The sequence below is a fragment of the Zingiber officinale genome, chromosome 2A (assembly GCF_018446385.1).
Source record: "Zingiber officinale cultivar Zhangliang chromosome 2A, Zo_v1.1, whole genome shotgun sequence".
NCBI classification, from domain to species: Eukaryota; Viridiplantae; Streptophyta; class Magnoliopsida; order Zingiberales; family Zingiberaceae; genus Zingiber; species Zingiber officinale.
In genome coordinates this window covers 144,315,008-144,330,555 of record NC_055988.1, presented here as the reverse complement: position 1 = coordinate 144,330,555, position 15,548 = coordinate 144,315,008, and the positions used below count along the sequence as shown (strand labels likewise).

At 35.3% G+C, this 15,548-nt stretch overlaps 1 protein-coding gene across 1 annotated transcript; it reads right to left on the bottom strand.

Moving 5' to 3' along the window:
• Positions 1-3,861: 3,861 nt before the first annotated feature.
• On the bottom strand, positions 3,862-14,362 carry LOC122042509 (serine/threonine-protein phosphatase 4 regulatory subunit 3B-like). Its single transcript, XM_042602658.1, has 9 exons — positions 14,355-14,362; positions 8,796-8,897; positions 8,153-8,352; positions 7,950-8,064; positions 5,642-5,773; positions 5,442-5,549; positions 5,187-5,296; positions 5,014-5,109; positions 3,862-4,710 (listed from the first exon to the last, which is right to left on the bottom strand). Exons 2-9 carry the CDS (start codon positions 8,862-8,864, stop codon positions 4,299-4,301), a joined length of 1,242 nt encoding a protein of 413 aa, XP_042458592.1. The 5' UTR covers positions 8,865-8,897; positions 14,355-14,362; the 3' UTR covers positions 3,862-4,298.
• Positions 14,363-15,548: the final 1,186 nt, after the last annotated feature.

Sequence of the window (15,548 nt, the reverse complement as noted above, 5' to 3'; positions counted from 1 at the left end):
AGGATTTTTTTTAAATATCAAATTATAGATAAAATAATATTTTAATAAATTTAAAAAGAAGGCATTTTTTTGCCAATATGTATAAGCAAATTGTCGTAAATATTCTATTTTTTTCTTCTAAGTATACCAAAAGCATATAATTATTTAAAAATACTTTTTTACTAGTATAATTATTACATGAGGATCCAATGATAAATATTATATTGAAGAGCAAATTTAATAACTATCTCAATAAGTGATTTTAATGTGAGAAAGTTGACTTTCGATGAATAAAAGCCTAATATGCCTCAAACATGCATATGAGAAAACATAACTTGGCAAGAAAATGAGACAAGTGAAACAATCTAAAGTTAAAGAATTAACTGCACATTTACATAGCTCACGAGGCTAAGATTCCCCAAATTTCAAAGGTGAACATCAAGTTTTTTGAGGAGGATGGCAAATACATATTGCTACTATCTTACATAACCCATAGAATTGTGTTACTTAAATAACAATTGATAGAACAAGAGTTGTGATATCTTAGGTCTTTTATATATAATCTAAGTATCTGAGCTTGGTCTGACTAATCTAAAGGTAGATAATCTTCCTCTTGATTCGTCTATTGGATAAATCCAAAGCATATCTTAGGTACACTTAGAAGCCAACCTCCATAATATCCATCTCATTTGAAATTTAAATCATATTTCTCTAATTTCTTTTCTAAGTACTTTACCATTGCACCACCTATTAGTTACTAAGCGGTGGTTTATCAGGTATTAAAGTGAAAAATTAATCATGAAAAATCCTTGGGCACATTTTAAAAGAATCCTCCCAATTATATAGAGGAGTAAGAATTGATTTTATTTTTTGAATTTTTTTATCAAAAGTGAGAACAAGATTATAATATTCAATAATCAACACTAAAGGACTAAATTATTTTATAAAAAAAGACATAGGATTTCATGGGGAAAATAAAAAATAAAAAAGGACTAAATTATCAAATATGTGATTTAATTTGGTAAATAATCAAAAGAGTGCCCTTATCCATATAGTTAAAAGGAGTCTCGGGATAATAGTACAATGATCAAGTGTCTTCTCAATTTTTTGTGTATCTAAGGATCAAATCTTAACTTCAGCGAATTAACGGATGAATTTTTCTTAATGGACGGTTGACCTAAGAACGTTGGATTGATAAACCTCCTGCTATAAGCGCTTTTCAATTTATCCTAAAGGCTGGTAGAAAACTTCCATGAGATTGAACAGGTTACCCTCAGGATTAATTCGCTTAAGGTAGATACTTAGTGCTAACTAAAAAAAAAAATACTCACCTTGGAGTTGATCGGTGGTGATATTTGTATCAAAACTAGTCAAAACTATGTTTACACTTTGAAGTTGCCTTGAGCTATTTTGACCCAACTTTGGTCTAAACTCTCTACCTTGGAGTTGCTTGGTAAAAACCGATTCCAAGATATTGTTGCTTTGTACAAAGCAACTCCAAAGCGGTGTTGTTTTGTACAAAATATTTTCAAAATAAAGCACAAAAAGATATTTTAGGGATCAAATAACAGGGAGGGCGTTGTAATGATAATTTTAAAGAGAGGTATCTTTTTGATAATATGGATAAATGATTTTTCTGCAATTTAGTTTTATTAGAATGCCTTACTTTAACGGCACACTTTAAGCATTTCCAATAAGATGACAATAAACATTAGTTTTTTTTTAAAAAAAAAAAAAAGACAAATAAAGATAGAGGATTAGATTCGAAAGGCATTTTTTTTAAAAAAAATGACAAATTGAATTGAAGATAAAATTAGAATTTATAAGTTTTTTTTTTTTTGTGTGTAAATTCGTATTTTAGTGAACTATTTAAGTAGTTTTCAATTACCAATATATAAACAAATAAGATGAACTAATAGAAACCTTTTTAAAACAAAAGATAAATATGGGAGCTTGGATTGAAAAGTCAAACTTAGCATTATGTTTGTAATTTGTTAGCGACATTAGATGAGAATTGTCAAATTTAAGGACTTTATTTAACCAATTCTTCATGATCAATGTCCATAGCAAGAATCTTCAATCTGAACTTAATTAGTGAGTAGCAAGACATTATTTTTATTTTATATTTATCTAAAGTATAGTAACTTTTGTGGATTTCTTTGCGAATCGAATTATTCATTTCTTGTCAAAGCCATTTGAGGTCATTTTTGTTTTATTTTAATTTTCATCTTTATTGTTTTATTCTTTTAGAACTTTTATCAGTCAATCGAAATGTTAAATGACTAATTGAAATGCCAAAAATTAAACGCTAACCCAAAGAAGACAAATTGAAAAGTCCAAATATTAAAGCTCATAGTTGCATCATAGTAACCATGTTCTTTTCTTTGAATTAAGCATTCAAACATTTGCGAGTAAGAGTCAGAGGCTCATTGCAAGATCAAGTTGCATATAGCTTGCCAAATTTGGAGCAACTAAGTCACATTCTGAAACCTTTTTGTGGTTTCAGAATTTTTCGAGTTGAGTTAAATTGAACTTCTAATTTGGTCAATTGAGAGGAGTAAAAATGATTGTCACAGGTCATTTAAATGTCATTTGTGTGTTAAAACAAATGAGGGCATACCAAGATTGAGAAATATCAATGAATGATATGTTCTTTTAGAGTAAAGATAAAGTCATCATCTTATTAGTCCCTCTAGAACGGTCTCACACTCTCTGTAAGAGGTCTTAGGTTCGCAACTCAATTATGAGTTGGATGCTTTAACCATTCAACAATATTTAACTTAACACATCATATATTGTAAATAAACAAATTCCAATTAGAATGCTTAACTTAACACATCATATATCATAAATAAATAAATTCCAATTTAAATACAATCTTCACTAGAAGTGGTCTAAATATCAATGAAGAGACATCAATTCAAATCCTAGATTGTCGAATTGAGAGAGATCAAGAATTCTCACTATTTCTTTGATTCATGGATCAAATTCAATTCAGTGAGATCTTTCACTCAAATGTTTTTCCATCAAGAACACTCTATAAAACTTTTTGACCTCCAAATTTTGAATATCATCCTTAAACCTTAAATTCGTTAGTTATCCATTGAAAAATTTAACCATTGCAAGGATATTTAATTTAAATATTTACTTTCTTAAATTGATTGAGAGTTGATTGGACTGAGTAGCCTGGTAATTTAAATCATTGCTAATGAAATACAATAATGCAACCAAACTCGAGTTGCTCATGCAAGAGCAGCTCGCAGAGACAAGGTGGCAATGAAGGTGTCGAGATAGGAGATGACGATGAAAAGCTCGTAAGTAGTAGCTCCAGCCTAAGCAATTAGAATGGCGATAAAGGAGGAGATGACAATGAAGATGAGAGGCTCGAAGCTAGTTGCTCTGTTGATAATGAGAATGAGAATCTCAAAGGCACAGGAAGATGTAGAGAGAAATTTCTATCAAATGATTAGACCGACAGATATCAAGACAGGACAAGAATTTTGATTTATATTCTTACACTGAATACAAAATTAGTGAAAGTTCTGCTGTGATAACAATATTAAACAAAACCAATAACGTGAAACTTGGAAGAAAAATATCTCCCCGCACAAGTTCTTTGATGGAAAAGGTATACAAATTATATACATGTGGTCAAACCCAAATTAGAAAAATCAATTTATGGAGAACCAACAGGAGACTCCTATAGCACCTACCAACAAGAAGCAGCAACATAGGAAAGCACATAAATCATCTTCCCAAAATCATAATAGGTCATACATGATCATAATACACGAGCATTTTGGGGTTAAACATTTTATTTTTGATCGAGAATTGACACCTAATTGGGTCCACAATAATAAACTATAATATTCTACACGAGCATAAATCAACATTTTTTCACAATTGAGATGCCAAGGAGTAGCCAATATTCAAAGTGAGGCAGCTGCGCACATGTTAAAAACTTAATGGGTAGAACGGTCTCAACAGTAGTATTTTGCTGCATGGTTCACACAATTTGCGTAAAAATTCCACTGTTCTACAACCGAACAAAAGTACATGCTGCAGCACACTAATAGCACGTTGTTTCCCATGTATAAAATAGAACCTGATGCTCTACTTGAAACATACAGAAAGCCAAATCGCTTCACCTCTTCAATCCTGGGTTCGAGCATTAATTAAAGCTGACTGCTTATCCGTCTGGAAAGTAGAGGTATGTTGCAATTTCTTGACTCTTCCTGTGGCGAAAAATGTCATCTGCTAGATAATTATGTCAAAACTATGACTTCATCTACTCAACAACGACTGTAACAATAGATATTCTAGCCATTAGGAACACCCTTTGACAAGGAACTATTGGGTGGTATTGATGGAGAATCCTCTCCGCTAGATTGTCTAGTTTCAGGAGCTTCAGCCAGATGATTAATAACTACAGATTTTGAAGAGACTTTTACAGCTAGTTTGTCCACTTCATTTGAACCACTCTGCGCATTGTTATCACTGCAGGATGCACTTGCAGAAGAAACAGCAGCCTTACCATCATTTACTCGTATATCCAGCTTCTGTTTCTTTGTTGGCTCGGACTTCCTGTCTTTGTTCTCGTGCAGGTTGGCAGACCTACGCTTGATCTTCGAAAATGTCACATCATCCTCCGTAGAAGTATCAGATTTTTTTGGTGGTGGATTATAGTCCTCATCATCATCATCATAGTCAACAAGTCCAACAGATCCAGGCCTGAGATGCAAGAAAGCTCATTTATGGTGCACAAACACTATTAATCTGTTCTTAAAAGCAATTGCATGATGTTATGCCACAACAGACAAATAAAAAGGATAGATAAGTAACAATTCTTTCAATTCTCATGAAATAAAATCCAGGAATTTTGAGAATCTGAACTTTTTCAAATTTTGCTATCTAAAGCACCTGGTAAAGTATCTTCCCGCTATTAGTACTCTTAAAAGGAATAGAAGATTGAACCATGCTAGTTCAAGAACAAGTTTAAACATTGAAAGTGGGAATTAAAATGTATCTGGACACCTGAAAGATGAGTGATCCTTGATTCCATTTGGCATCTTTGCTCGTGCATGCTGGTTTCTTGATTGAGAAAAACCAGCAGCTGAGTCCTCTTCATCGCTGAAGTATATACCAATATTATCCTTGTCACAGATAAAAGTTGATATTGAATAAGCAGCGGTACCCTTACAACAAACCTGTCCTCATTGAAGTAATCTTCCTCCTCCTTTTCAAGAGCTCGTTGCTCAGTCTGACTTCTAGGTTCAATGCTGGTAGCAGCATTCTTAGTCTCCGGATTCTCCAGCAGCTGTCACACAATAAGGCAGGCATTAACTAAAGCAACAAGTAGAAGTAATGGCCAAACATTTAAAGCACATTGCTTTCCTTATGTTAGTTGATATGATAACTTAAATAATGCACCAAAAATACAAGGATGACAAAAAGAATCATGCCTGCTCTTGTTTGATCTTTAGGGATTGAATAGTCCCCAGGTGTCGAAATTTCATCAGCTTATCCCAAAAAGAATCAACTATGTGCAAGACAAGAACCTTTACATTCTCCTACACATGTTTACTAAAACTGTGAGAAAATGTTTCAAAAGATACTGTAGCCAAAATAAAATAGTAGGGAAATAAACCAAGAGGTAGATTACCCTTCGGATATACTCAAGAAGTTCCAGTACACCAGAATGTAGCATATTGTAGCGATCACCATTCTCGATAAATGCCTCAATCACTGGTCTCAAAATATTATTTCTTGCAATATGGCGAAGAAGATGCTCATCCTGCAAGAAGCCCATATTTTTTATATTATTTGCACACTATTAAAGTGAAAAATAGTTGTAGGAATGATACAACAGTTAGTTAAGTATGCATTCCAAGGTTGACAGAATCAGAGAATTCCAATATGGATTGGCTGAGTTGCTGGATTGGCAATAGCCAATACAATATTGAATGGTTTCTTGGATTGTCAGCTATGGTGAAATTCCAATTTAAAAAATCCATTGTATACCAAAAGAAAATGATAGATGTGGTTTGCTGCAACTACTTCAGAAGCTTTAGCGGGTGAGGTTTAGATCCAAAGGGGGAAGAAAAGAGCTCAGCTCTAACCATCCCATCATCAATGGGAGGAAGGTCTATGACATTGATTGGAGAAGGAGAGGACTCTGAAAGCAAGGTTCATGGTCTTGAGCATGGAGTGAGGTGTGGTATCACGTTAAGTAATTAACTTTCATGAATTAATATACATCAGGCATGGGCTATGGATAATAATAATAATGTGATGACAATAATGATAGTAACAATAACCATAATGTGGTTTACTAATTTTTTTAATTCAATTGGAGAGTTTGGAATCAGACTGGAGTGAGATTGTGCGCGAACCGATTGAATTTTGCCTTGGGCTCAAATCGGACTTACTTGGAGGTTATATGGCTAAACTGGGTTGGATTAAGTTGAACTGAACCAGATGGATTTAGTTGCCTTGATCTATTATGGATATAATTTTTGGTATCAAAATCCCTCCCTATCCCTTATTCTCTGGCATGTGATTTTTCCTCCCCCTAGCATCTTGTAGGCCTTCTCTCAATACCATCCACAAGCTCTCCCTCCCCATCTCCAAATCTTGTACACAAGCATTGTGTATGTCATTAGCCACTTCACCTGCATAAGGCACACCATAGCCACACACCTTGAGCCTATCATTTGTATCATCGTCCTCATCACTCACCCTTGAAGCCCCTGGTTGTTGTCTCTTGCCTTGCCCACAACATCAAGTGCAACATTGCCCTTATCGTTGCCACTGCCCATCCTGAGCAGATGCACACTCTGTCCCTTATGTTGTCATTACCACTGCCCACAAGTTTCCTCTCTCAGTAGATGGCATTTCCTCCTCTCTTCCTTGGAAAATGCAGCAACATGTTCTGACTTTCTCCTTTCTTTTCTTTCTCAGTTGGTAACCGTCGAGTCCTTGTTTTCAGCATAGGCAGTCAGTATTCTATCGCAGCATTGACTTTTCTTGCTGCCCTTCTTCAGACTTTTTCTTGCTGCCCTTCTTCAGCATCTGTGAAATTGTGTCCATAGCTATAGGAACTTGCACCCTCATGCAAGATCTTATTTTCTTTGTGGTAGTATGAAACTTTTTAATGTATCATCATTGTAGTATGCTGTTTTTCTCTGTTGTTCATTTCTAGCAGCCTTCATCGTGATTGAATATCAAGTGTAGCAGAAAGAGGGTAGCCAACGTCCACCATAATGTCCTATTTTTTGCTTTTTCAGATTAATCACGATAGAGGTAGTCTCTTCACCTCTTTTTGCCAAGTTGAAGTCAGTCATGATAAGTGTACCTAGCCTCACAAGAATTCTGAATGACTAGCCTGTAACTCTGTTGCTTACTAATTGCTTGTATATTCCTCATGGACTCTTAGTTGTTTCATTGGATATGCATCGTACTAGAGGCTCTTAGTTGAATTAAAAATGACTTTTTACTTATTTTTCAAGTAAATGCATGTAGATATGAATTAATATTAACTTTGCTCCTTTACTACTTATCTTGTTTACTTAATGATTTAAAAATTTAGATAAAGAATTTTAGAGAAACGAACTATAAAAAAAAGCAAATATTCATTGAATTCATTTTGACGTGTGACCGAGCATGGATACAATACAACAAGACGTAAAGTATGAGCCATACTCCCTAGAAGTAATGTGTGAATTATCTGATAATCTGTGATTTAAGGACCAAGAACAGTGAAGCAGAAGCTTAAACCCAACTTACTGATTAATACAGCAGCAATTCCTGTGTTATTGTTAGCATGCAATGTTTGTTGTACTTACAAATAATCAGTCAATACTACAAAAGCTTGTTGCAAGGCATATAGAGTATGAATATCAGGAGATAATATGTATTTTGACTATAAGAACAATGCAAAATTACCAATAATACAAAACCCAAAAACTCACATTACAGGAAACAATAGTACGCATGAAGCGAACAGCAGACACAACCAGAAACTTCTCCCTTCTGCGTGTAAGACACAAGACTTTCTCTATGGCATTATTCACAAGAAAACCACCCCTGCATAAATGAAGAAACTAAATTTCTCCATGAAATAATAGGAAGTTGTAGGCAAATTAACAATCTAATAACTGGATCACATCCTCACCTTATTCTACAAGGATGATGAATCACACAGAAGCATAGAAGCTCACAAATGTTAGCTAAAATTTCTGGCTTAGTTGCCGTAATAGATCCAGGTCGGTTGGTGATTGAACAGGAACTGTTTTGTGGAGGACAAGATGATGCTATGACATCCAATAACAGAGGCAAATGCTTTTCGTAGAAGATGTCTACAATTGCATCTCTCTTCAGCAAACATGGAAAGAATCAGAAATTAATAACATTAAAAATAACTGGAAAACAAAAAATGTTTCTCTGAAAGCTAATAACTTGGGGAAACTTTTCCAAAACCAATATCTGGAAAAGATTAGCAAATGCAATTAAGTAAACACAAAATGCATGCTTCAAACCACACAAATCGTCTAGTTTACTTAGAAAGAATTCTACTTTGGTATCCATCATGAACTTTATTACAACTGAGGAGTTAACATGGCATTTTTTTTCCTTTCATGTTACTAGAAATACTATCTTTGTGGGGATCTCCCATTCCAGTTTTTCTGGGGAAAAAACTTTGAATAGATTCATGACATTAATCATGCGTCAAGGTGATCTTGGACTGTCAACCAATTTGGAAACAGAAAATAGATAAACAAGAAAAAACCCAGTAAACATGTCTCTCATCAACATACCTGTGAACCTGAGGTACCACCATATGAGTCAATCAATATTCGAATAATTTCAAGAAACTGGCAATGCATCTCCTCTCCAAAGTCTGTAATTATGCCTTTAACCTGGAAAACTTTTGATCTGAAATTCTATTTTTGCATAATATGCACCATACAATTATGATAAGCCAAAATCAACCAATTCCGAAGCTATAAATATAATATACTGGTACGAAGACAATTTGAAATTCCAATTAAATCCAAGTGATATTATAATCTAACTAGTATATCTACAGATGAAATAAACACTACAAATGGTTACAACTACTCTTGTTGGTAGACTTTTAACTTACCTGCCATGACATGGACGATCATAAATTTAAATAAGAAAATCAATTGCATAATATGAATGTGAGGTGTATTGTCAGGTAACAGACAACAGATGTAAAACTAGATTAAAGAATCGTTAGTTATTTATTTGGTGGAAACACATGAGAGATGAAAAAAATTGGATGGAAAACAACCATACATATCCTCTATTGTTCTTCCCAAATGTGATGGAAGACAAAATTGTAAATACCCGTATAAGCCTTGATGTGATCCATCAGGTTAAGTTAGATCGTGTTATATTTGATCCTTGTGTCTAAGTGCGCAGGAACTTATGAACACAAGAAGTCGAGCGAAAGGCATAGCTAGCCAGAAGGAAGGCACGGGAAGCGAGTCGATGGGCTTGGTGCATCTGAGGGACGGGGTGCAGCGGAAGAGTATACCGGCGGATTAGAGGGACACGCACGGTGCTTCCGAGGGACGAGAAGTCGGAATAAAAGACTGCTCGAGGAGAGAAGGTCGAAGTTGGGTTCGGGTGAGCTCAATTCTAAATAGTCAAAGTATCAACCAAGTGACCGGAGCGAAAGACTGTGTTGACTTGTCCGAGCGCCTAGACATGGTCCAGGCGCCCGAACCCCCTGGCACCACAGGGGTGCCTTGGCGAGCCGTTACTACGGATGACGTCGAATGTCCACATCAGCGACACTCCAAGCGCCCGGACCGATCCAAGCGCTCGAACAAGGATAAAGTTTTATCGTCAGACCGTTGCGTAACCGTTACGAACAAACCAAGTGCACCGCGGGGGGCGTCTGGACCGAGTCCAGGCACCCGGAGATGCCACATCAGCAAAACAACTATAAATAGAGTCCTGGTCTTCTTCATTCAACACAACACACACTCGTACTTCTCTTGTAATTCTGTTTTAAAATGTTTGTACTTTAATTTTTGTAAGAGGGTTCTCCGCCTACATCAAAGGAGAACTTTGTTAGTGCTTTCAACGCCATTAATTAACAACCTCCCCGGTTGTAATCAAGTAAATCTATGCCTCTTCCTTTCCTTTATGTTAACTTATTTTTGTTTAATTAACGAGTGGTCTTTGCTGAAAAGAAAGCAAAAGAGTGTAAATTCTAACTTGCAAGGCAATTCACCTCTCTTGTCGATCGCACCGGGACCTACAATTGATATCAAAGCCCGGACTGCTATAGAAGGACTAATCGCCTGCTAAAGCAAGGAGACGATGGTCGGACCAAGCATCTACCGCCAAAGTTTGAAGGGGAGTTCGCACTCTGAAAACGCAGAATGGAGGTATTTCTAAACACCGACTTCGAAATTCTTTAATAATCAAATACGGTTTTGTACTACCCAAAAATCAACAAGGAGAAGAAAAAGAAAAATATCTTTAGACCAAGGAGCAAAACGACTTCGTAGCCAACAGCAGAGCATAATACCACCTATTATGTGTACTACCGCCTCAGGAAGTCAACCGCATCAGAAGCTACACCTCAGTCAAAGAACTCTAGGAGTTCTTGGAGCTTAACGAAGGCGCATCAAAAGCAAAGCTAGAAAGACGAGCATCATTCGTAGTCAGTTGACAAACCTCCGAATGTAAAAAGGCGAGATAGTGGCTCAACTACATGTGAAGATCAAGGAGCTAATCACCGGACTTATCAATCTTGGCAAATCGATAACAAATTGAGACTCAGTTCGTTATGGACTTAATGCTTTTCCTAGAACTCTAAAGTGGACTTAAATAGTAGATGTCTATTATATTTCAAAGAATCTAGAGGTAAATACTTAGAAAATTTATTCTCTACATTAGAATTACATGAGTCTAGATATGCAGGTACAAAAAAAGAAAAAGAACTAAGTCAGAACTTGGCATTAAAAGCTAACAAGAAGGACGAACCGGAGTCAAATTCTTCACTCAATAAAGATGAAGTGGCTTTCATGGTAAGAAACTTTTTAAAAAATTTTAAGTCTAACAGTTTTAACAAGTCACAGGCCAAGAAGCATCTCAGAAGCAAAAGGAAGATTAACTGCTACAGCTATGATGAAACAGGACACATCAAGGACAACTGCCCAAAAATTGAAAGAGAAGGAGAAGAGCAAAAGACCATCACGAATGAAACATAAGAACCTAAGACGTGAGACGAATCGTCGTCATCCGAATCAGATTGAAGCCTATGTCGAACTTGCACTTATGACAAGTCACCAAGAAGACGACAAGACTTCAACAAAGATGAGCATCGACGAAGGGGGAGACACTTCAAAAGAAAGCAGCGATAAAGGGAGAGCGTCCACCAATGAAACCGACTCGATAAGTGAGGTACGTTCTCTACCTCCCGATAAATTATATAAATTTATTAAAATATTTTTTTAAAGTTCTTGTAAATTAGAAACATAAAATGAAAAATTAAAAATAGAAAATTTAGAATTAAGAGTAACCTTAGCAAAATCATGTTTATTAGAAGATTTTGACAAATTAAAAATGAAAAATTTAAAGATCAAATAGAAAAACTGGAAAAAGATCATTCATGCACATGTTCAAAATTCTAGAAATTCTCAAAGGCTTAACTGGAATTTTAGATATCACATGGGCTAAATTAGAATAGTGACAAGAAAATATATTCTAAAAAAATTTCTGATTAATCCAGTAGATAGGAATCTATATTGGATTTCAAAATTATGTCTGGATTAAATTGTCACTAATTTAATGTTTTGCTAGGTTAGAATATTCTTTTTGAAAAATATTTTTCGTGCAAACTTTCTTTTAGAATTTTATATTCAAAATTTTTATATGGTAAGACAATAGATATTCTATTCAAATAAAAATTTCCAAACCGTTATCTGATTTATTCGGAATTATTTATCGAAAATAATATTTTTATAATGAAAATTTATCCAGATATTATTTTTGAAAATTTTAATTTTTTTGTATAAACATTAAATTTTAAATATTCAGAAGAATTATAATAATTTTTTGCCATCAAATTCTATTTTAAAAATATTTAACTTTGAAAATTATTATTTTTTTATTAAAATATTCCTACCGCTCTAAATAAATATTTATTTGTCGTAAATATTTTTACTCTGATCTTTCTATTTCTGGTTCACGTTGATAAAAATTTTCAAAAATTTTCTAAATTTGAAACTAATTTTAAAATTTTCGGATATTCAAAAATAATTCTTGAAAAAAAAAATTCAAAATTGGACATTGTGCACTCATCCTTAGAAAAAAAATTTCAGATTTTTTTTCGACATTTACTCCTAATTTTTTATATGATCAAAGGGGGAGAAAAATTTTGGGGGTTAAGGGAAAGTTAATTTAGTAGTACTTAATTGCAAAATTCATGTATTAAATTGTCAATTTATATTTTCACATAAAGTTTATGTTTATTTTACCAACTTTAACTTGGGTCGATGCACGTCAAAAAGGAGGAGATTGTAAGTACTCCGACTAAGTTTTGATGTTATCAATCAAGTTAAGTCCTGTTGTATTTGACTTAGATACATGTATCTAAGTGTGCAGGAACTTAAAAAAACAAGAAGTCAAGCGAAAAACACAGCTAGCGGGAAGGATGGCATGGAAAGCGAGTCAACAGGCTCGGTGCATCCGAAGGACGAGGTGCTGTGGAAGAGTACACCAACGGACAAGGACACGTGCGGCACTTCATAGGGACGAGAAATCGGAGCGAAAGACTACTCAACGAGAGAAGGTCGGAGTTGGGTTCGGGTGAGCTCAACTCTAGATGGCTGGAGCATCACCTAAGCGACCGGAGCAGAAGGCGCTTGGACATGTCCAGAAGCCCGGACCCATGGCACCGCAGGGACACCTCAGCGAGCTGTTGCTGTGGATAACGTTGAATGTCTACGTCGGCAACACTCCGAGCGCTAGGACCAGTCTAGGCGCTCGGGGGAGAATAAAGTTTTATCCTCAAACCGTTGCGAGCAAATCAGGTGCACCACTAGGGGCGCCCGAACCAAGGCCAGGCGCACGGAGATGCTACGTCAGGAAACGGCTAGTTCGACCAGCAGGCTATAAATAAAGCCCTGATCTTCTTCATTCAACACAACACACATGTACTTCTCTTGTAATTCTGTTTTAAAGTGTTCATACTTTCATTTTTTTATAAGGTTTTCCACTTACATCAAAGGAGAATTTTTTTAGTGCTTTCAACACCTTGGATTAACTTCTACGTCGTAACCAGTAAAATCTCTACTTCTTCCTTTCTTTTATGTTAACTTATTGTCTTTGCTGAAAAGAAAGTAAAAGATTGTAAATTCTAACTTGCAAGGCAATTCACCTCCTTTTGCCGGTCGCACCGGGTCCTACAAAAATATTAGAGTGTCCTAGTCTAATAAATTCTTCATCCTTCTAGTAACAACCCACTATATAGCATATATATGTCATATATGATACGTAAAAATGCATATGTATCTCAGTGAGAAACCTTGGAGGGTTGCTTGCCTTAATAGCATCTCACGATAGTGGAGAATATTTAGAGAGTAAAAGAACATCATTGATTGAAGATGAAAACAATGAGATGGCCAATTTTACGAGTCTTTAAATAATCAAGTTTCATAAGACCCAATAATTAGACAATTTATTAGAAATAGTAATTGTAGAAATAAGAGAATAAAACCGAGTAAAAACTTTAAAAAAATTGAAAACTAGACAATGCACCGAAAAGGATCTCTTCATTAAACATGTTGGGATAACCAAGGAACTACAACTTCAGAAATGGTTATGATAAAAAAGAGAACGTATAATGACTGACTCACAATTCCAGCAATGGTTATGATATTGTTGACACCATTAGTGGATAAATCTCTTATCATTTGTACTTTTAATTCTAACATAAAAAAAAAAAAAGAATACATTTAGATTACCTCTATTGATTCCTAACAACAAGTCCATGTTAGTCCTCCCAACAATTTGTCTCGGCTATATGGATCTTAACAACTATTTAAATAATTAGGTTTCATGGAAGTTATTTTAAATAACCTACAAAAAGTAGTATACAGTAGACAAATCAATGATAACATCGCAAATGCCTCTTATAGTCTCTCAAATATTAGGTTTCATAGGTAACTGGATGTTTACAAGTTGCATATTAATCATTTATTTAAGAGGAAAATCAAACTGATGACATCCTTCAAATCCCTAAACAAGTAAATATCTTCTAAATAATTAGCCTTTATCCAAATAAAGATATACATTTTGAAGTATGAGTGATTATTTATCAATAGGCTCACCAATTGACCAAGAACATAAAAACTGAGAAAGGGAGTTTTCCCCATTTTTTCTTCAAGAGCAGCTTATACCTTAGAAATCATCTTTTTGCTCTGAGTTATTGAAGTTTGGCACAATCATGCTGTGGTAAGTTAATAGGTATCATCTGTGAACGTATCTAGAAGCCAAATAAAAATAAAAACTCCACCAAGGTAAATTTAACTTACATTGTTCACAAATCCTACATTATTAAGAACCTTCCACAATAATTTAAATGGAAGTATCTGGGTATATAACTTAACCCACCCACTCACACTAGGAATTATCATATTATCAAGCAACAGATCCAAAAAGGGTTTTTTAAACTATTCAAATCTTTAGATTTGAAAAATTCGACAAGAAATATTCACATAATGCATTGCCACTCAGTCTTTACTCTCATTACCAAACATATAGTAAAATTGTTAAGACAGGCAGTCTCAATTGAAGGATCCCTATCCATACTGTACCACATTATGTGAGCAACGACGAAGTAGAGAAAGTGAGTCAAAAGAGCAGTTCAGAGAAAGCCAGGTATTTTATTGAAAATTATAGATCCGAAACAAAATTACCACAGCACAAGATACCTGCAATAACCAAACCCATAGGTCCTAAATCAAAGAAACGGAGACAATCATACGTTGGAAACCCAGTAGTTACATTAACTCGGAGAAGACAACATGAATTTCAAAGGTAAAGAAGCAGTAAAACAAAGTGAATGTTTGCACAGAGTACCCAGTACAAACCAAGAAAAGGAAACTAAACCAAAACAAAATCAGACAAAGTGTTTCGAGATAGCCAATAACCGTGCAATTATGAGAATTCACTACAACAAGCTGTCAATCACAATACTAGGGCATCGAACAAAAAAGCCCAAATCCCACAACACGCAGCAAGATTTCTTGCATCGAAAAAACAAAACTAACCAGGGAGCTGGAAGCGGGATTAGGTGCCTTGCCCCCGGTGCCCATCACCAGCTCGCCGTCGCTGCAGCTCCTCTCTCGCGACGAATCGAGGGGGAGGGAGGAACCCCGAAAACTGGAAAAGGGCCGGCAGAAGCCGAGGAGGCGAGTACGCGGGGAAGAATTTAGATGGACAGGGCGGTAGAAACCCTAACGGCCGCAGGAGAAGCCCGAACTCAACCTCTTCTTTCCTCTTTCGACTCCATCGCTCACGCG

Coding starts and splice junctions, on each gene's coding strand:
- LOC122042509 (XM_042602658.1), bottom strand. CDS start 8,864: ATGCATTGCCAGTTTCTTGAAATTATTCGAATATTGATTGACTCATAT. Junction 8,353..8,795: donor GTGGTACCTCAGGTTCACAG/GTATGTTGATGA, acceptor TGTTTGCTGAAG/AGAGATGCAATTGTAGACAT. Junction 5,110..5,186: donor GATTACTTCAATGAGGACAG/GTTTGTTGTAAG, acceptor TATATACTTCAG/CGATGAAGAGGACTCAGCTG.